Source organism: Cetorhinus maximus, chromosome 24, assembly GCF_964194155.1.
Source record: "Cetorhinus maximus chromosome 24, sCetMax3.hap1.1, whole genome shotgun sequence".
In the NCBI taxonomy this organism is placed as follows: Eukaryota; Metazoa; Chordata; class Chondrichthyes; order Lamniformes; family Cetorhinidae; genus Cetorhinus; species Cetorhinus maximus.
Genome location: NC_135902.1, coordinates 44,559,969 through 44,583,198, shown reverse-complemented (window position 1 = coordinate 44,583,198; position 23,230 = coordinate 44,559,969). Strand labels below are relative to the sequence as shown.

General features: G+C 44.8%; 1 protein-coding gene across 1 annotated transcript in view; it reads right to left on the bottom strand.

Annotated features, from left to right (window-relative positions):
• Positions 1-23,230, bottom strand: part of LOC144699540 (dynein axonemal heavy chain 17-like) — a 785,608-nt gene that overhangs the window by 631,323 nt on the left and 131,055 nt on the right. The window contains 2 exon segments of the mRNA XM_078570587.1: positions 12,302-12,405; positions 21,338-21,446. Coding sequence (XP_078426713.1) covers positions 12,302-12,405; positions 21,338-21,446 — 213 coding nt within the window.

Genomic DNA, 23,230 nt, shown 5'->3' with positions numbered 1-23,230 from the left:
AATTGAGCTCCCTAGATGATGGAAGAGGAAGTTGAAGCAGAAAAAGGGTGCATAAGACAGATGTCAGATGGATAACACAATTTAGAATCCGGCTCAATATAGAAGGCTCGGAGTGGGGGGGTGTAGGGGGAGGGTTGAAAATACAAATAAGAGAAGCAAAGAGAGAATATAAGAAGCGATTGGCAACCAACATAAAAAGGAATCCAAAAGTCGTCTATAGGCAAATAAATAGTAAAATGGTGGCAAAAGGAGAATTAGACCTTATTATGGGCCTTAAAGGGGATTTACGCATGAAGGCGAAGGGCATGGTTAAGGTACTAAATGAGTGCTTTTTGCATCTGTCCTTACCAAGAAGAAGATGCTGCACAAGTAATGGTGAAGGAGGAGGTTGTTGAGACATTTGATGAGTTAAAATTGATAAGGAGAAGGTATTTGATAGGCTAATTACACTTAAAGTTGATGAATCACCAGGACCTGATGAGATGCATCCAATGATGCTGAGGGAAGTAAGGGTGGAAATTGGAGAGGCAATAACAATAATTTTCCAATCCTCCTTAGATACAGGGGTGGTACCAGAGGACTGGAGAATTGCAAATATTACTCGCTTGTTCAAAGAAAGGTGTATAGATAAGCCTAGCAACTACAGGCCAGTCAGTTTACCTTTGGTAATGGGGAGGCTTTCAGAAATGATAATTTGGGACAAAATTAACAGTCACTTCAATAAATGTAGGTTAATTAAGGTAAGCCAGTGGATTTAAGGGAAAATCGTGTTTAAATAGCTTGCTAGAGTTTTTGATGAGGTAACAGAGTGTAGATGAGGGCAATATCGTTGATGGCGATAATGGAAACCTGGCTCAAAGAAGGGCAGGACTGGGCACTAAATATTCCTGGATACAGAGTGTTCAGGAAGGATAGGGAAGGATTGGAAGGAGGTGGGGTGGCAATCTAGATTATGGAGAACATTACAGTGCTAGAGAGGATATCCCAGAGTGATCAAGGATAGTATTTATTTGGCTACAGCTAAGAAACAATAAAGGTACCATGAATTGCTCAGTGTACTACACAGACCTCCAACTAGTGGGAAAGATGTACAGGAACAAATGTTAATTTGGTCTATATGGACTTTCAAAAGGCATTTCATATAGTGCCACACAACAGACTTGTGAGTAAAATTAAGCTCACAGTATAAAAGGAACAGTAGGAAATTGGCTGAGTGACAGGAAACAAAGAGTAGCAGTGAATGAGTGTTTTTCGGACTGGAGGAAAATTTGTAGTGGTGTTCCCAGGGGTCAGAGTTAGGACCCCTGATCTTCCTGATATATGTATTAATGATCTAGACTTTGGTGTGGGGCACAATTACAAAATTATGAACTGTGAGGATAGTGTTAAAATTCCAAAGAACATAAACAGGTTGGTGGCAGATGTCATTTAGTGCAGAGAAGTGTGAAGCGGTTCATTTTGGTAGGAACAACAGTGAGAGATAATTTAAAATAAAGGGTACAATTCTAAAGGTGGTACAGAAGCAGAGGTATGTGGAGGCATATGTGCAAAAATCATTGAAGCTGGCAAGGCAGGTAGAGAGATTTAAAAAAGCATGTGGGATCCTGGGCTTTACAAATGGTGGCATAGAGTACAAAAGCAAGGAAGCTAACAAAGCTAACGAAATTAACCAGAGTATTGCATCCAGTTCTGGGCACCACTCTTTCGGAAGGTTGTGAAGGCACTGGGGAGCATGCAGAAAAGATTAATGAGAATGGTTCCAGGGTTGAAGAACTCCAGTTACATAGATAGGTTGGAGAAGCTTGGGCTGTTCTCCTTAGAGAAGGTTGAAATGACATTCAATAAAGTCATTCAAAATCATGAAGGGTCTGGACGGAGTAAATCGGGAGAAGCCATTCCAATTGGTGGAAGGGTCGAGGATACTGATTTAAGATGATTGGCAAAAGAAGCAAAGGTGACAAAAACAACATTTTTATTTAACAAGTGGTTAGGATCTGGAATGCATTCACTCCCAGACAGCGGAGGCAGATTCAATTGTGGCTTTCAAAAAAGAATGGATCATTATCTGACAAGGAAAAAGTTTCAAGACAACGGACAAAAAGCGGAGAGTTGCATTAGGTGAATTATTCTTACAGAGAGCTGCCACAGACACAATGGGCCAAATGGCTTCCACTGTGCTGTAACCATTCTTTTTTTTATTCTTTCACGGAGGGTGGGGGCATCACCGGCTAGGCCTGAATTTACTGACTATCCCTAACTGCCCTTGAGAAGGCGGTGGTGAGCCACCTTCTTAGACCGCTGAAGGCCATGTGATGTAGGTACACCTACAGTGCTGTCAGGAAGGGAGTTCCAAGATTTTTACCCAACAACAATGAAGGAACAGTGATATAATTCCAAATGCAAGTCAGGATGGTGTGTGGCTTGGAGAGGAATTTGCAGGTAGTAATTTTCCCATACATCTGCTGCCCTTGTCCTTCAAGGTGGTAGAGGTCGTGGGTTTGGAAGGTGCTGTCAAAGATATTTGGTGAGTTGCTGCAGTGCATTTTGTAAATGGTGCACACTGCTGCCACTGTGCATCACTGGTGGATGTAGTGAATGAATCATGAATGAATAGAGTGAATGAAAAGGACGGAGTGAAGGCTTCTTCTAGTCTCTGAGTATAACAGACCAAATCCAATATAAATCATTTATCATAATTTGATTAAGGAAAAATATTGGCCAGGACACCAGGGAGAATTCCTCTATTCCCCTTCAAATAGTGCCACGAGATCTTTTAGGTCCACCTAAGTCCACCACAGGGCCTTTTAATGCCTTACCTGAAAGACAGCACCCCTGGCAGTTCAGCACTCCCTTGGTATTAAATTTTGTGCTGAAGTTTCTGGACCGGGATTGGAACCAATTGCAAATGCTAAATTCTCTTTGTTATGCATAACATTTTTTTTTCAATGTGAGGTGCTTTTAAATATTATGTGGCCATAGTTACGTGCTATTTACAGAGGACTGCTTGAGAGCAGTCTGCATGGTAATTTCAAGTTTGTTGCGGAGTTGCACATGCACGCAGCTTAGATGGAACACTGATTGGAATTCAAAACCTTCTGGCGCAGAGGTGAGGGTGCTACAACTGGGCCACAACTGACACCTAAAGGTGGAATAGAATAGCTTTTTTTTCACTTACCTGGTTTGTGCAGAATTCTAACTGACCAAATAAAGCCTTCTTTAGTAGTAGTAGAATAGCTTGCCAAATTGTCAGATTTTTAACTAGAATACATGCAAATTATTAATCAGTATGCCACAATATACATTACAGTTGATCTTATTCTGCTTGTTACAGGGCAAGCTTATCTTGGGTAGAAATCAGTATTAGCTAGTCCTGGGGAAAACCGCTGCATCTGTGACCACATTGGATTCTAGAATTCATTTGCCTGGAAACCGTGGCCGAGATTTAGTCAACAGTGTGCCATTCCTGATGTTGTAACCGAGCCGAACATTTTGTCATGCGGGGCAAGCAGACCCACAATATGCGGGAGAAGAAATGCACAGGAGTAGTCGTTCCAGACCCAAGGCTCCTCTCAGCCTTCTAGGAGGGGTGATGGAGATCGCAGACGGGGAGGGAATGTGATCAGTGGCAGATGACCGGGCTGGACCGTTCAGGAGTAAGGAGGATGAAGCAACCATCTTGATGGTGGAAAATGGACATACAGGATGGATGGGATGAAAAATGAAGCACTCAAACTGTGATCTATCTTAATCTGATTTTTTTTTCTCTCCACTACAGGTCATTACCATTCAAGGATCAGACCACAGCCAAGACAGCAGCAAGAAGGCTCTGCCCTTGGGGACAAAGCAGCCAGTGCCCCAGAGGAGACACCATCATCTGCCTCAATATCTGCCTTCTCCAGCACAATTACACCCACATGGTCCGCGGAGGGTTTGCATGTAAATTCGGGAGCACAGTCTGGTGACATCTCAGCAGCAAAGGGAGGATGTGACAGTCAGGTCACCAGATGGTCAGAGGATTGCTGGGGATCAAGTCTGTGCTGAGCCCCATGCTGATGAAGGGCCTCTGGTCGTAACCACAAGAAGCCGGCTGGACATATAGCAGAGGCTAGGGGAAAATATGGTGGAGATGCCAGGGTTTATGTACAGCCCAACACGGTTTACGTAGGAATCCATGCTAGCCATGAGTTCAGTCATGTCCCAGGCCTTTGAGCACATGGCTTCAACCATGGAGAGGATGGTGATTGCCAAGGGGAGTCAGGTCGAACATTTGATTCCATATATGTTCTCACCTGCATTCCATCCCTCTAGCCAAGGGCTCAGTACAGCAGTAGCTAGTCATGAGGGGGAGGAGGCACCTGGACCTCCATCCAGTAGCTCCTTCACCTCACGGAGATAGGGAGGTGCCATCATGCATCCAGATGGAGGAGGAGCGTATGCCACTTGCCCCGGCACCTACATCTCAGGACACCCTGAGGTTAGCGGCGCCTCCTCATTCCCCTCCACCGTTGACTCCAATTGCTCCAGCAGGCGAAGCTGAGGAGGTGCACCTGCACCAGTGCAGAAGACCCCAGTACCACGTAGGCTTCCACGCCTCCAGAGAACACCTGCCACAGTCATCCAAGGCAACAGGGCATGACACTGAGCAGACTGTCTCCACCTCAGCCACTGCTGTCAGGGTTGCACTTAGACATAGTGGAAGAAAACAAAAACTGAATAAAGTATAAGAACTAAGGTGATTTTTCTATTTCGTTTTGAATTGATAAAAAACATAATATAATTTCTATAATTATTCATAATTATTGATAATGGCTGGAGCCTGTCCTAGTATCAGGTGTAGTGGACATGAACCCCACCCCCCCCCCCCCCCCCAATATTTCTCACAATGTGATTGCTAGAGAGGAAATAGGGACACATACATTATTCCTGAATGAGATATGTTCTGTTTTCATGCATTCTTTATTGAACATTCATGTGAACTGTTCTGTGATGATCAATTTGTGGAAAATGGCTTTAAATATAGGTTCAGCTTGGGCCCCCACCTACACACACTATAGGATATTGGCCCACTTAACTCTCAGCGTCTAGAAGTGAGACAGGTGCAGTTGTATTCAAAGAATTTGAACAATGGTGCTAGATCAGAATAATTGGGCAAGGCAAACTGTTACATGGATGTCCATACACCGCAAAGATGTTCTTGGTACCAGAACTCATTGGCTAGCGTATATGACAAAGCTCCACTCTCCCATGTATCCTAGGTGGTAAAGGATACAGATTTAGAGTTAACTTGGCAAAGGAGGATGGCAAGGCTAGGTGTACGCTCCAGGAAGGTGATGGGAGTCAGGCAATAGAGAGATGGTCATGCAGATGCATTATTGTTGTGCGAACCTTGAATAGATCAGGTTGTCCCTGACATCCCTTCCATGTCTCTCCATGGCCCCAGCATCTATGAAAGGCTCATTTGGATTTATGGGCTCCTCCTCATGCTCCGAGAAATCCTACTCATCTGAGGAAGGTTGATCTACCTCATGCTCTTCCACCTGCAACATGTCCACCTTGCAGCCCTAGGTCATGCTAAGCACAGCAGACCGCTACAACACATGACACCCTCTGGGTTGCATCTTGCAGAGCCCCTCCCGAACCAGTCAAGGCAACTGAAGTGCATTTTAAGAAACCAAATGGTGTGTTCAGTGATGGCTCTGGTGTACACATGAGCTTGTTTGTAGCGCACCCCTGCCTCATTTTGGGGCTGCCTCACTGGCGTCATCAGCCATGTATACAGGGGATAGCCCTTGTCACCGATGATCCATCCATCAGCCTGGCTGGGGCTTCAAAAAGGTGCAGGAGCCGTGAGTTGCACAAGATGTATGCGTTGTGACAGCACCCTGGGAAATGAGCACAGACCTATATTATTCTTCTATGGTCACACACAAGTTGTGCGTTCATGAAGTAAATCCTTTACGATTTAAAAATGCAACTGACAGTTCCGAGGGAGCTTTTATAGTCACATGAGTTCAGTTGATGACACCTTGTACTGAAGGAAACCCAGTGATGACACCAAATGCAGCTGACCTTTCAGCCTGGCATCTTCATCAGTGGTGAAGTGGATAAGATCAATGGCATGATCAAAGGGCATCAGTTACTTCCTTATGTACCTACATGTGATAGCCTGTGAGATGCCATATATGTTACCTGTCACGCCTCAGAAGCCATTGCTGGTGTAGAAATTGAGCGCTGCTGTAACCTTCCAGGCCACTGGCATGGGGTTCCCACCAAATCCACCTAGCTATATGTCTTGATAAACAAATGACATATCTCAGCGACCATTTCCCCAGACATCTCTGGCATCGCCTCTCTGACATCTGGGGCAGAATATTTAGGTCAGCGGGTGGGCGCGATCGGCGAGTTCGGGATTGGCCAGGGAACGGACCGCCGACTGCAATCGGTCCCCAATCATGATTTCACTGGCTGGCCAATTAACGGCCAGGAGGTGAGTTACTTGTTGCAGGATTCCTAGCCCCTGACCGCTCTTGTAGCCACAGTATTCATATGGCTAGAACAGTTCAGTTTCTGGTCAATCTGGTTCCACAGCAGACAGAGGCAGGGACATCCTTGGTCACCAGTACTCGGAGGACTGCTGGAGGCAAGGAATCTGCTGAGTCCGAGTCAAGTGATGAGCCTCTGGACTTGGTCCTCAATCAGTTGGTGGAGCTGCAAAGACAATCGGGGAACATCAGGAAGGGATGTCTGCTGCACTCTCAGATTGCAAGCAACGATGGAGGAGTCAATCTGCTTTCAGTCCAAGGTGATAGCGCAGGCATGCCGATGCATCGAAGTCAACACTGGCAGGATGGTGGCTGCCATGAAGACCTTGGTCCAGAACATTGATCCTGCACTGCTGTGCGGGCTGAACTCTATTGTTGATGTCATAGTTGTTTGCCAAAAGTGTCAACATAGAAAGGAAGCGAGGCAGTTTAATCTCACTCCAGCTTCCCCTTCTCCCCAAGGAGTCAGCCAGGTGCTGTCGGGCACCTATAGGGAGGAGAACCAGCAGCTCAACACCCCAGGACCACCCACCCAGGTGACTCCGAGAATGTCCGGCAAATCCAAATTCCATTTTCCTGCACCAATCCCAGCGTGCTTGCTTCCTTGCTTTCCTGATCCCTTTCGAAAAGCATAAAGTTCTGTCTTCGCGAAGGTGGCATCCATGACCTCCTCCATACACTTATGTGTGGACTCTTGCGAGATCCCGCACAGGTCACCTGTGGAGCCCTGGAAGGAGCCACTAGCGTAAAAATTGAGTGCCACGGTCACTTTCATAGCCACTGGTAGTGGATGCCCTTCATGTCCCCATAGTGCCAAATCCTGCAGCAGGTGGCATATGTGACTGACCAGTTCCTTGGACAATCGCAGTCTTTGGTGACATTGGTTCTCTGTCATCTGCAGGAATGGCAAGTTCCGTCTATAGGACCCTGGTCTAGCAAAGTGCCTACGAGCGACAGGTCTCTGTGGATCTTCAGCTGCGTGCGCAGCAGGCCCTGCTGCCCCTTCATCTTGAGGGAAGTGCTCCTCCCTTTGCCGAGCCAGGCGCCTCCGCCACACTCTTCTTCTTCTCTGTTCTCTTTCATCCATGAGGCATACTATTAAATAACCAGGCTCCATGATCCTGATGTCTTCCTCCTGCAGGACCAAAGAAAGAGAAACATGGGTTAGCATATTTGTCCTAAGAACCTCTCGTGGTTAAGTCTGAAGGCCCCTTCACACATGCAGGAGTGTGCTGGCTACCACTTGGATGGCCAGTGTAGTGCACTTCATGGCTGGCTGAAATCCCACCCACCTCCCCCCACTCTACTTGACAGATTGGCAGCAGTTTTGGCCACTGGACTACATGCTTGCTTTCAGCTCGGGCACAGACATTCTCCTAACCGGCACTACAAGGCTGCGCTGTTAGCTTGAACCATGAAGGATACTGATCCAAACCTTGATAAAGACATTGCAAGGAGCTGTGAGTGCCTCAACCAGTGACTGCACCATAGCCACCTTTTGCAAGGGGATTCTACAACTTGCCCAGTCGGCCAACTGTTCTGCTTCCCCCTAAAATGCACATTAATTTGCAGTCTGCATCCAAAGGGTGTAAAGTTCTAAAGCATTTGGTGGCACTTTCATGCTCTTGCGCTGCTTGACTGGGCAGAAAAGCTTCAGAGGCCTGACTCCAAGCATGTCAATAGAGCTGCTGCTGAACAGTCTCAGTTGCGGGAGAATGCTCGCTTTTGACAAGCTTTTCCAAGTGCATGGCTGCTTTCCTCACCCCCCCTGTGCATGTGTACTTCCTTCAGTCCATGCTGCCTTCCCCATGCCTCCGGCACGTTCTTGTGTACTTCCTTCAGTCTGTGCTGCCTTGCCCCCGCCACCCCCGGCCCGACCCACACTGGAGCCCTTGCCCCAGCAGCGCACTGAAAGCCAGCCGGGGAAAAGCGTCTTGCCTGTCTCCCTACGCCACCCCACCCCCACGCTGGAATGCACGGATGTCCTACAGGCAATGCCTTCAAAAGGCAGTGGTGAAGCACACCATTCTTAAGTCAAACCGACATGGACAGCAAATTTGATGTGGGGGTATGATTCTGGCGAGCAGGGCTTATAATGAGATGCTAAAGTATTGAAATTAGGTTCTCGATGTGCGGCACTGGGAAATATGGCCTGCCATTGACGGGTGAAGTGGATGAACGCAAACTAGTTTCAAGGCAGCATGAAACCAATTTTTAGTCTTCTCGCCATATTGTCCGCTCAAGCCCACCAACACGCCTGACGCCAAAGGGACCGGATGCTTCCACCCTAGGACCTAGGAGTCCAGGACCAGGTAAGTTATGAATGTCTCGAGGTGATGGTGGGGGGGGCAAAATAAAGTCAGTGGCGCACCAAAATCTCATGGCACCCGGAATCTCAGAATTGTACAGTGCATTCAGCCCATGCTGTCTGCACTGGCTCTTCGAATGAGCAATTCACTAGTGCCATTCTCCTCCTTCTCCCCATTAACCCTGTACATTCCCTTTTGAATGCCTCAATTGAACCTGCCTCCACCAAACTCTAAGGCAGTGCATTCCAGACCCTAACCATCCACAGCATGAAGAAAGGTTTTTCTCATATCATTTTTGCTTCTTTTGCCAAGTAATTTAAATCTGTTCCCTCTTCTTCTTGATCTATTCACAAGTAGGAACAGTTTCTCCCTATCCACTCTGTTCAGACCCCTCATGATTTTGAATATCTCTATCAAATCTCTGCTCAGTTGTCTCTTCTACAAGGAATACAGTTCACCCACACTATTTCAATTATCCCCGCTGAGAACAATCTTGGACAATGTCCTTTACAATGCATAGAAGGAAGGGCCAGCTAAACATTGGACACTAACATGAACGTTCAATAAACAGTGAACAAAGAAACACAACATTCTTTCTTCCACAATAAAGAAATTGTCCCCAACTCCCTTGTAACCATCATTGTGAGCCAACAAAGAGGCTAGCTAGTACATTTAGCTCACTGACTAAGCTAGTCTCAACAAATAATGGTGATGCACACATTAATAACGTGAAACCACTGTAAAATGAAATATTTACAAGTGAAATTTAATTTTAAGAAAACACCTATGCCACCTTTGTGCTCTCAAGTCTTATGTTGATGGCAATGGAGTTGGGCAGGAAAGTTCTAGCCATGATGCAGAGCCTCCCTGTTTGACCAGGAAGTTCTTATATAGCCCATCTGTAGATGCATCATTGTCAGCTGAAGGCGGGCTTCACCACTGAAAATCATCCCCCACATGATGGCATGCATTCTTCCATGTACTCCGCCGGTAATTTAAATTTTAATTGTAACCACGTGGGAAAGGGGGAAAAGCAAGACAGCGGAAGTGGCACACACTTCTGGTTATGTCATCAAGAACGGTACGCTGTTGACATAATTGCCCCCATGTCTTTTATGCTCCTTTGTTATCCTCCTCTTTTTTGATGGGCGATGTCATAACTTGCAGTCGCTACTCATCCTGTGTTCTATCAGAACATTGTTGGTTGAGCCTTACATTAAGACTGAAGCTAATATTTCCAAAATGGTCTGAACCATAGAAACCTACAGCACAGGAAGTCATCATTTGGCCTAACATGTCCTCAGCGGTCGACAAACAGCCAACCAGCCTAATCCCACTTTGAGATTCTGGACTGTAGCCTTGTAGGTTATGGCACTTCAAGTTTCAAGTGCATATCCAAGTACATTCTAAATGTTATGAGTGTTTCTGCCTCTTTCAGGCAGTGAGTTCCAGATCCCCACCACCCTCTGGGTTACAAAATGTCCTCTCAAATCCCTTCTAGACCTCCTATCCCTACCTTAAATCTATGTCCCTTGGTAATGGATCCCTCAACCAAGGGGAATAAAGCATTCCTATCCACTCTAGCTGGACCCAGCCTATCTGATCTTTCCTCATAACCAAAATTCTTCCATCCAGGCAACATCCTTGTGAATCTCCTCTGTATTCTGTCTAGTGCAATCACATCCTCCTGATAGTGCAATGATGAGCACTCAATACAGTGCAGCACGCAATACTCCAGTTGTGGTCTATCTGGTGTTTTATACAGTTCCAGCATAATCTCCCAGCTCTTAAATTCCATGCGTTGGCTAATAAAGACAAGTATCCCAAATGCCTTCTTGATCATCTTATCCACTGTCCAGCTATCTCCAGCGATCAGTGAACATGCACGCTAAGGTCCCTCTATTCCTCTACATTTCTTAGTAGCCTACCACTTATTGTGTATTCCCTTGCTTTGTTAGCTTTCCCAAAATGCATTACCTCACATAATTCTCTGGATTGAATTCCATTTGCCACTTTTCACCCATCTAACAAGCTCATTGGTATCTTCCTGCAGTCTACAGCTTTCTTCTTCATTAACAACCACACAGTCAATTTTTATATCATCTGCAAACTTCTTAATCATAATGGTCTACATTCAAATCCAAATCATTGATATATACCACAAAAAGCAAGGAATCTAGTACTGAGTCTTGCAAAACACCCCTGGAAATTGCCTTCTAGTCACAAAAACATCTATCGGCCATTACCCTTTGCTTCTTGCCTCTGAGCCAATTTTGGATTCAACTTGCCACTTTGCCTTGGATCCCATGGGTTTTTACGTTCATGACTAGCCTGCCATGTGGGACCTTATCATTCATATAGACTACATAAAATGCACTACTCTCAACAACCCTCCTTGTCACCTCCTCAAAAAAAATTTCAATCATCTTAATCAGACATGATTTTCCCTTAACAAACCCCTGCTGTCTCTGATTAATCTATGTTTCCTTAAATGAAAATTTGTTTTGTCCCACAGATTATTTTCCAATAGTTTTACCATCTGGCCTATAGACTGGCCTATATCCCTTTCTATCTTTTAAACAATGGCACATCATTAGCTGTCCTCTAGTGTTCTGGCACTACACCTGCAGTCCAGAGAAGATTTGAAAATGATGGTCAGAGCCTCCCCTATTCTCTTGCTTCACTTTACAATTTACGATACGTTTCATTCGGGCACTTTTAAAGAGATCCAGTGAGGCGTCACCAAACTTGGGGGCTGTCGTCTTCCTGACTTTCGGGGCAATGTCTTCAGTGGAGCCATCCTGGGCTGCATGCATTGAGAATGTTACTGTTCAGCTACTGCAAGACTACTGTTTAAATATGGCGCCCAGAGCAAGGAAGTGGTGAGCTCACAGTGGGCAGTCGAATGAGAGGTCATCCTCCTGCAATCGAGCATGTTTTCTGTGTGTGCATAAATAATGCGGCGGGAAGCAGGCGATACGGCGTGAACATTTTCATGCCCACTGCCGCATTTAGTGCACTGAGAGGAAAATCCCACCCAGTGACTTTTTGCTCCATTTCCAGTTAATAGTAGTCTTACTCACCTTTTCTCATATCTTCTTTTTTGTGGCGCTTTACTGCCAGAGGAAGATAATCTTTATTGTATATTTTATTGTATATGTTAATAAATAATATAACAGAACTATTTTAACACTGCTTGGCTTGATTTGTCATTATTATTACCAACATTGTATCCTGTACAATTTAGTGGCTATAATAGGACCAAATTAATTTGCTCTCCTAGACCTTGAATGTTGACAAATGAAGGATTTGGCACAGCCATTCAAAATTATACACCTTATTTAACCATGTTTTCTAACTAACAAGTTCCCTATTATAGTGAGGTTACATTGTATCAGCATTCTAGTTTTCATTATTAAAAACCTAACATTATTTCCAGACAATACTCACCACCATCATGAGACGCATTGTTTCTACATTGTTTTTAGCTTTCTGAATCCTACTCTCAAGATCATGCAATATACTTCTCATCTCTTGAATATATTCCCAAACACCTGACAAAAAACATAAGCGTAAAAAAGTAACACATCCTGCAATATGACATATCAATATTCTACGTTATATGACTTTTTTGTAAAATCTAAACAGCCAACAAAGTAAGTCCCAATTTTGGCTGATAATTGCATTTTGGGGGTCTGGATTTCTGCTCAGAAAACATTAGAATCTGAAGGGAATTAAAAGAAATATTGCAAAAAATCAGAGAAATTGTAAGTGAGTTATGCCTATAGCCACTTTACATTGGAATTGTGTGATCTTTTACTCTAATAAAAATGTTCATTCGCCAGCCATAAAATTGGCCACACCCCTAGGTGAGTTTTCACCAATTTCGCTCCCTAGGGAGTATTCATCACATTGCACCATGAGTCCATGTGAGCACAGAAATGCTTGGTCATATTAATCTATTGTTAATGACTTGCAACTGCAGTGACCAGCAATAAACTGAAGCTTGACTTGGTTATCATACTGATGGAGCAGAGTGCAGTTAACTGCCAGGTTTAAGATTATCATTCGGGCTCGGAGTGTGGCTCACTCACGCATGCTAGAAGCCACAAACATTCACACACTGCCCACATGTCCACGCATTGTGCCTTTTCCAACTAAAAAAAAATCTTGGGGGCAGCCATTCCCTGGTTCATTCCCTATGGCAATGCCTTGACTAATCCAAGTTGACCTGCCTGGTTTGAATTTGAACAAAAGCCTGGTCGCATTGTACATGGCAACACCGCTACCAATCAGAGAGTACTTGCCAACCAATCAGCACTCTCTTCTCAAGCAGTATAAATTGTTGTCCCCTTTACTGTTGGTTTATCTTGCGGGCTGTCCTAATGAGTACAAGAGAGAAAGCTTTGATAGCATGTCTCTTTTCTCAGCAATACTCAAGTTCTGTAGTCCAAACGACTACCTTAACTTTCAATGGAGTTCTGCCCAAACAAGCAGAAGCAGAAGCTTGCAGGAAAGAGACCGCAGTATAATTAACTAGCTGAGTTGATTCCTGGCATTCAGATAAGTGGTAGGACAGGATACATCAGATAAAGGTGGTCTGGCTTCAAGTTTTGACCCAGAAATCATAAGTGCTGATCTGAAAGTAAGAATGTTCAAGGAATATTACTCTGGGAGTAATTTGGGAGACACAGCAAAAATTCATCCCTAGGAAGAAGAAGCATACTAAAGGGAGAATGAGGCAACCATGGCTGACAAGGAAGTCAGGGACAGCATAAAAGCTAAAGAGAAAGCATACAATGCGGCGAAGAGCAGTGGGAAACCAGGGGATTGGGGAGCCTACAAAGACCAACAGAGGACAACTAAAAAAGAAATAAGGAGGGAGAAGATTAAATATGAGGGTAAACTACCCAGTAATATAAAAGAAGATTGCAAGAGTTTTTTTAGATATATAGAGGGTAAGAGAGAGGCAAAAGTGGACATTGGGCCGCTGGAAAATGACGCTGGAGAAGTAGTAATGGGGAACAAAGAAATGGCGGAGGAACTAAATAGGTACTTTGCATCAGTCTTCACAGTGGAAGACACGAGTGACATCCCCAAAGTTCAAGAGAGTCGGGGGGCAGAGGTGAGTATGGTGGCAATTACCAAGGAGAAGGTGCTAGGAAAACTGAAAGATCTGAAGGTGGATAAATCACCTGGACCAGATGGATTACACCCCAGAGTTCTGAAGGAAATAGCTGAAGAGATAGTGGAGGCGTTAGTGGTGATCTTTCAGGAATCACTGCAGTCAGGGAGGGTCCCAGAGGACTGGAAAATCACTAATGTAACCCCCCTGTTTAAGAAGGGAGTGAGGCAAAAGACGGGAAATTGGAGGCTGATTAGCCTGACCTCGGTCGTTGGTAAGATTTTAGAGTCCATTATTAAGGTTGAGATTTCAGAATACTTGGAAGTGCATGGTAAAATTGGGCAAAGTCGGCATGGTTTCATCAAGGGGAGGTCATGCCTGACAAATTTGTTAGAATTCTTTGAGGAGGTAATGAGTAGGTTAGACAAAGGAGAGCCAATGGATGTTATCTACTTGGACTTCCAGAAGGCCTTTGACAAGGTGCCGCACAGGAGGCTGCTCAGTAAGATAAGAGCCCATGGTGTTAGAGGCAAGGTATTGGCATGGATAGAAGATTGGCTGTCTGGCAGGAGGCAGAGAGTGGGGATAAGGGGGTCCTTCTCATGATGGCGACCGGTGACTAGTGGAGTTCCGCAGGGGTCAGTGTTGGGACCATAACTTTTCACTTTATACATTAATGATAACGGCAGGGAGGCTGCAGAAGGATTTGGACAGGGTAGGAGAATGGGCAAAGAAGTGGCAGATGGAATACAACGTGGGGAAGTGTGAGGTAATGCACTTTGGTAGGAAGAATAGAGGCATGGACTATTTCCTAAATGGGGAGAGAATTCAGAAATCTGGAGTGCAAAGGGACTTGGGAGTCCTAGTCCAGGATTCTCTTAAGGTTAACTTGCAGGTTGAGTCGGTAGTTAGGAAAGCAAATGCAATGTTGGCATTTATTTCGAGAGGACTAGAATATAAAAGCAGGGATGTGCTGCTGAGGCTTTATAAGGTTCTGGTCAGACCACATTTAGAATATTGTGAGCAATTTTGGGCCCCGTATCTCAGGAAGGATGTGCTGGCCCTGGAGAGGGTCCAGAGGAGGTTCACGAGAATGATCCCAGGAATGAAAGGCTTAACATATGAGGAACGTTTGAGGACTCTGGGTCTACACTCGATGGAGTTTAGAAGGATGAGGGGGGATCTGATTGAAACTTACAGAATACTGAAAGGTCTGGATAGAGTGGACATGGGGAAGATGTTTCCATTAGTAGGAGAGACTAGGACCCGAGGGCACAGCCTCAGAGTAAAGGGAAGACCTTTTAGAACAGAGATGAGGAGAAACTTCTTTAGCCAGAGAGTGGTGAATCTATGGAATTCATTGCCACAGAAGGCTGTGGAGGCCAGGTCATTGAGTGTATTTAAGACCGAGATAGATAGGTTCTTGATTGGTAAGGGGATCAAAGGTTACGGGGAGAAGGTGGGAGAATGGGGTTGAGAAACTTATCAGCCATGATTGAATGGCGGAGCAGACTCGATGGGCCAATTGCCTAATTTCTGCTCCTATGTCTTATGGTCTTGTGGTCTAATATAACACCGTGAGGTCAGTCCCTGTGGATGTGTGGCAACTGATAAGTTGTGATTCTAGATGCTGCAACTCTGATTTGCAGCAACAACTGGAAGCTTTTAATTCATTGTAGGAATTAATGCAATGATTGATAGCTTCACCGGATTCTGCTGCAAGCCCCCTATTATGACACAGCCGATGGTAAGGGCTGAGTTGTTCAAATCCCAGAGGGAAACTTGAAACAACTGTCATAATCCATTTTTACAATTTGCATGTTTTGCAATGCAGGCTTTGAATTCACTAATGATAAGACCACCGAGTCTCATGAGGTGTTTTTATAAAACTAAATTAAACATTTATTCATACAAGAAAAATTGTATGCACATACATATGTCTACAAAATTACTACTATAATAACTACAAAAACCCGCTAATTAATCAGTTACAACCCAGTTAAAGCAACAGTAAAACTCATAGATTTTAAAAGACCCCAGGCAAAGCACATTTGACCTTATGAATTTAAAATGGGGTTCCTGGCAGACACAGTTGCAGGCGTACAGGCTGGTTAGATCTTAAAATGCCTCTGCCCAACAGACACAAACTCCTTTCTATTTATACCTAGTTTTTCCTTTGAATGTAAATTTCCCATAGTATTACTAGGTTTTTAATGTCACATCTTCTAACAATAACATTTTCATCCCACTAATTTTATTAGTAATATAAACACATTGCTTGGCGTCTCCCAGCTAGGTTCAAGATTTTACTCCCACTCTTGGATGCTTTACTCAATAAATGTACACTTAACTTTTTTAACTTCCTCACTGTTTACCTAATTAGCATCTCAAAACTACTATACATCACAGCACCCAGACTAGCTGGCTTCAATCCAATTAAGACACACACAAATACACACTATACACAGACACCACTAAACTACTTTAAAAAATAATTTCCGATAACATTATAGACATTAATCTCTTCATGACGCCCCCACTTAAAAAGGAGCCAAAGTTTAATTGCTAATTCCACACAATCATGAATTGCGGCTCTTGTGAGAGTACAGGACAGTTTAAATTCCAAGGACAGGATTTTGCCTCTTCGACCAGAAGCCAGACTTTGGAACCAATTTCCGTGTCCCAAACCTGCACTTGGAAGGGGATCGAAAGTAGTTCACAGGCCTCAATTTTCCTCAATGTCAGCTGCAAATTAGCTGGAGGGCGGGTTTGGCAGCCAAGTGGTGGAGGCGGAACTCTGAAAGTGCAGGACCAATTTAAAGGGATTACAGCAGCCTTTACTGAGGCAGATGTTTTGAATCAACATTAAAGTTTTAACTTAGCTGGAGAAGAGGCAGAGGCTGACACACGGTGCAGGGCTGCCCCATACTTCATAGATGAGGTCCTCCTGAAGGCTGTGAGGGTGAAGCATGAGGTGTTGTTTCCAGAGGGTGGCAGGAGAAGGCCACCAAGCCAAATGAAGCAAGCCTGGCTGAAGTTTGCAGAAAATGTTAGAAGCAGATATGCGTGCAGAGCTATTGAGTGCAGTGCAGCAAGAAATTTAATGATCTTCAATCTGGCAAGGTGAGTGGAACACAAAACTCTGACACCAGGCCTCAGGGAATTCAACCTTCAGCAGGCACACCAGCTGAGCCTAAGGGAACATGGTGCTGGGACATGAGTGACCCCTCAGCAATGCTCAGAGCCCTAGCGCTGTTGAGGTCCTGACAACCCTGCAGCTTTTTATGTAAATAAGCTGCTGGGGTTGGTCAGAGAGGTCAGCTGTGCCATATCACTCTCTCTTTGCAGGTGAAGAGAGCATATAATGCCAGGGAGAGGTCCCACACAAGAGGAGGAGTGCCCAGGTCGCTATCATTACTGCCATGGAGAAAGCAGCAATAGATATCACTAAGGTGGCTCTGCAGAACCAAGTGGATGATGGAGAGATGGGAATACCTCGAGGAGAGGGTGAAAATATATCAAGATCTATAGGTGAAGGAGATGGTGTGCACTCCTTCCTGTCTAACAGCATGCCAAGAACTCATCTGATTTGGGAAGCTTCATCGCTGCAGAGGCTTTTGTTGTTACAGACTAGTTCTCATGATCTACTTGTCTCTCCCACAGAATCAGTCATGAAGGGGGAGTGCAAAGTATTGCCACATCCCAAAGGCCTCTCAAACATCCGAAACAGTAGAACCAGAAGTGCCACATCATACAAGCGTACCCTTCACCCAGCGTAGATACACTGACATTGGTGGGTCCTCACACATGATTAGAAAGGGTGACACTGGGTGAAGAGCATGGCAGGAGTGACCAAAAGGAGGTGAAAGAAGAAGAGGCAGCTGTGGGCAGTCCCAATTGGAAGATGCAGTACAAGCACAGCCATACTCAACCGGTGCAGGGCCTCGAGAGTCACAAGAAAGCAGACTCTATTTTGACCAATAACGAGAAATATGTACCCACACTTTGGATTTCCCTGAGGCAGTGTGGAGTCATGTGCTGAGATCGGAGGAGTCCATTCAGTTCAGGGCTTTGAATACATGAATTGCTCCATTAAGTGGGCAACCTCATGGATGTCAATATGCAGAAGCACTTAGAATGGATGCAAGAATTGTGCATTGACATGTAGAGAATACATGGAGCGCTAAGTGGCATGGGCTGGTCAGTGGCACTGATTGTGCAAAGGGGCATTGAGTGGCTGCTAGTTGTGCCCCAGGTGGTGGTCCCTATAGTGATTCAGAATGCCATCAAAGGGCTGAGGCAGTCACCAATGAGGATGTGTGTGCCACCCCTCATGGGGCACCATCATTATTGGCATCCTTGGTCCCTCTGACTGAGGAACAACTTATGCAGCAGGGCCCTGTGATGAAGGCTGCCCCTGATTTGATCCCCACAGCATCTCCATGACAAGGACACCCACCACAGGTATCTTAGCTGCAAGCAGACACAAGCGAGCAGGCCTTATCTGAGGCCACAAGGGGAGAACTGTGTAGAAGTTGCAGACAGCAATGGCCACCATGTCAGTCAGAACACTGAGTGGTTCACAAGAGTTTCATTCACTTGTTAATGTGCACTTTGTAACTTTTTGCTAACACTGTCAATGCTGACATGAGGCTTTATTTTGAAGTCAGGGTCGGAAATCCGACACCTGGACTGTTTCCAAGTCCAGAGCCCACAACACAATCTTATTTTTTATCATTCATGGGATGTGGATGTCGCTGGCATTTATTGCCCATTCCTGATCGCCCTTGAGAAGGTGGTGGTGAGCTGCCTTCTTGAACCGCTGCAGTCCATGTGGAATAGGTACACCCACAGTGCAGTGAGGGAGAGATTTTGACCCAACGACAGTGAAGGATAGTGAGTGGCTTGGTGGTGTTCCCATGTGTCCGCTGACCTTGTCCTTCTACTTGGGGAACCACGAAATGGCAGAGGAGTAGAATAAATACTTTGCATCAGTCTTCACAGTGGAAGACACTAATAGCATTCCAAAAGTACCAAATAATCAAGGGGGAAAAGGGGTGGAGGAAATAAATACAATAACTATCACTCGAGAAAAAGTACCAGGGAAGCTAATGGGGCTAAAGACCGATAAGTCCCCTGGACCTGATCGGTTGCATCCTAGGATATTAAAGGAAGTAGCGACACAAATAGTGGATGCACTGGTAGTAATCTTCCAAGAATCTTTAGGCTCTGGAAAAGTCCCAGAAGATTGGAAAACTACCAATGGAACGCCCTTATTCAAAAAGGGAGGGAGACAAAAAGCAGGTAACACAAAGAGTCTACAGAGGGATAGAGACAGATTAAGTGTGTGGGCAAAAGCTTGGCAGATGGAATATAATGTGGGGAAATGTGAGGCTATGCACTTTGGCAGGAAGAATAGAGGAGCTCAATATTATTTAAATGGAGAAAGACAGCAGAAAGATACAGCACAGAAAGTACTCTTGCATGAATTCCAAAAAGATAACATACAAGTTCAACAGGTAATAGGGGAGGGCAAATGGAATGTTGGCCTTTATTTCAAAGGGAATGGAGTATAAACGTAGGGAAGTCTTGCTAAAACTATACAAGACACTAGTCAGACCACACCTAGAATACTGTGAACAGTTTTGGTCCCCTGATCTAAGGAAAGATATATTGGCATTGGTGGCAGTCCAGAGAAGGTTCACTAGGTTGATCCTGGGTATGGAAGGATTTTCTTATGAGGAGAGGTTGAATAGGTTGGACCTGTACTCATTGGAGTTTAGAAGAATGAGAGGCGACCTTATTGAAACACATAAGATTCTTAGGGGGCTTGGCAGGGTAGATGCTGAGAGGTTGTTTCCCTTGTGGGAGAGTCTAGGACCAGAGGGCATAATCTCAGAGTGATGGGGCACCCATTTAAATAGAGATGAGGAGGAATTTCTTCTCTCAGAGGGTTGTTAATCTGTAAAATTCTTTACCACAGAGGATGTAGAGGCTGGGTCGTTAAGTATATTCAAGGCTGAGATAAACAGATTTTTAATCAGTAAGGGAATCAAGGGTTATGGGGAAAAGGCAGGAAAGTGGAGTTGAGGATTATCAGATCAGCCATGATCTCACTGAATGACAGAGCAGACTCGATGGGCTGAATGACCTACTTCTGCTCCTACGTCTTATGGTTATGGTCCTATGGTATCTGCGATGCTGGGGACCTCCGAGGGAGGCCAAGATGGATCATCCACTCGGCAGTTCTGGATGAAGATTGTAGCAAAGTGCTTCAGCCTTATCTTTTGCACTGACATGCTGGGCTCCCCAGTCATTGAGGATTGGAGCTTTCTCCTCCAGTGAGTTGTTTAATTGACCACCAGCATTCACGACTGGATATGGCAGGATTGCAGAGCTTAGAACTGATCCATTGGTTGTGGAATCGCTTAGCTCTGTCTATCATGTGCTGTTTATGCTATTTGGCATGCCTGGTGCTGCTTCTGGCATGCCCTCCTGGGGGGATATACCGGGCCATGAGGTTAGAGATTGTGGTTGAGTACAATTCTGCTGCTGCTGAAGGCTCATAGTGCCTCATGACTGCCCAGTATTGAGTTGCTAGATCTGTTTGAAATTTATCCCATTTAGTACTGTGGTAGTGCCACCCAGCATGTTGAGGGTACCCTCACTGTGAAGATGGGACTTCGTCTCCATGAGGGATGTGTGCTGGTGACTCCTACCTATACTGTCATGGGCAGAAGCATCTGCGGCAGGTTGGTGAGAGTGAGGTTAAGTATGTTCTTCCCTCTTGTTGGTTCCCTCACCAACTGCCGCAGACCCAGTCTAGCAGCTATGTCCTTTAGGGCTCGGCCAGCTCAGTCTGTCATGATGCTGCCAAGCCGCTCTTGGTGTTGGATATTGAAGTCCCCCAACCAAAGTACATTCTGTGCCCTTGCCACCCTCAGTGCTTCCTCCAAGTGGTGCTCAACTTGGAGGAGATTGAGACTTCGTGAGGAGTCAATGTTGAGGACTCCAAGGGCAATTCCCTCCCAACTATATACCACTGTGCCACCACCTTTGCTGGGTCTCTCATGCCGGTGGGACAGGATGTACCCAGGGATAGTGATGGTGGTGTCTGGCCGTGAGTATGACTATATCAGGCTGATGCTTGACTAGTCTATGAAACAGCTCTCTCAATTTTGGCACTAGACCCCAGATGTTAGTAAGGAGGACTTTGCAGGGTCGATAGGGTTGTTTGCTGTTGTCGTAAACAAAGAGCGTAACAAAAGTTTGCACACAATAGTGTGCAATTTTGCATCTGATGCAATGATATTGTCATATAAACACATTAATTTCAAATTTTATGGCAATGTAAAACTTACCAGTGCTGTTCCAGTGCAAATTTCGTTCAGCTTTAATCAATTTAAAATCTATATCAGCCAGTTCATTGCTTATCAGAGGATATTCAACATCAAGAACTGTAAGTCTTATCTGAAAGAATTGAAGAATATTATATTTTCAGAATTGTTGCTGCAAGGTTTTTTGCTACCAAAAGTGGAAATACCATCCCACTTTAATTTTTATATAAATTACACTGAATACAAAACAGATAGCTAAGCATATTACAGACTTTGAAAGAAATACTTAGTAGCCCCATTGTGATTATTGATCATATTCAAGCAGCCAAAAACACATCATTTACATTAATTAAACATTGGTATTTCTGTTCAGAAGCCTAAAATTTACACGTAAAAATACAATACAAATTAATGACAGGATAAAAATTAAAATGGCAATGTTCCAGATTTTACATTGGCAGCAAAATGCTCGCCATTCATTGCATTTATAACTGCCTACATAGTGTTCTGGGGCTTTTGAGCGGCAAGTTCCTGTCATTGGGCATCCTCTCCAGTGGAGTGCCCTCTACAGGGTATCTGTGGCATGTGTGAGGGCGGCAAGCAACAGTCTCTTCAACCAATCAGATTAATGAATCCTCACTGAGCCATACAGGCCACAAATTTCAGCTCCTAAATGCCAGTTTCTCAGTGCTACAAGTAGCATATTAGCTCCAAATGGCACACGCATGCACAATTCTAGTGCAAGCCATTTTGTATGAAATTTTGGTGAGAGGGTTAGGGTGCACACAGATGTCCACAGAAATATGTAGAATAGGCAGAGCGTGATGTTCTGAATTGATGCCAGTGCTGCCATTTTGGAGCTCAGCACTCCAGTTAATGCCACATCTCAAACAAACACAGCTAAACATATTCAGAAGCAGGGAGGACACTCCCCCAGTGCTATTTAAAGGGTTCATCAACTGCTTTAAGGCTAGTTCCTGTTGATTTCTACTGGCTGTTGCTGCAATTGGTGTTTTCAAGAGTTCTTGAAACTTGCTAAAGTCTACAGGGAGGGACAGGACTTTGTGCTGATTTGAAGGATTCTACACAAACCACTTGATCCAGGTGCAACAGTATGCATTCTCCTAGCATGACAGCATGATAGGATAGAATAGAATACAAGAGCAGGGAAGTTATGCTGGAACTGTATAAAATGCTGGTTAGGCCACAACTGGAGTACTGCCTGCAGTTCTGGTCACCACATTATAGGAAGGATGTGATTGCACTGGAAATGGTGCATAGGAGTTTTACCAGGATACCTGAGCTGGAGGGTCTGAGCTATGAGGAAAGATTAGATAGGCTGGGGTTGTTTTCCTTGGAGCAGCGAAGGTTGAGAGGGGACCTGATAGGGGTGTGTAAGATTATGAGGGGCATAGATAGGGTGGATAGGAAGGCACTTTTTCCATTAGTAGAGGGGTCAATAATCAGGGGTCATAGATTTATGGTAAGAGGTAGAAGTCTAAGAGAGGAGTAGAAGAGAAATTTTTTTGCCTGATAGGGTGGTGAGTCAAAAAACTCTCATAACATTTAAGAAGTATTTAGATATTCACTTGCATTGCCATAGCCTCCAGGGCTATAGGCCAAGGTCTGGAAAATGGGATTAGCATTGTCAGATCTTTGTTGACCAGCGCAGACATGATGGGCCGAATGGCCTCCTTCTGTGCTGTAAACATCTATGCGTCTAGGTTTTTTCTAGGTCCTGAAGCTGGCCACAGGGGGAAAAAGTCATTTGCTTGGATTTTGGCTGAGGCATCCCCTTAATTGCCATGGAGACAGGTTCCCTATCCAATTAAGGGTGGCAGATGAGCTTTCAAAGCTGGAGGCCCAATCTGAGGCCTTCCAGCTTTAGAAATACATTGCTGCACTAAAGGATAAGTA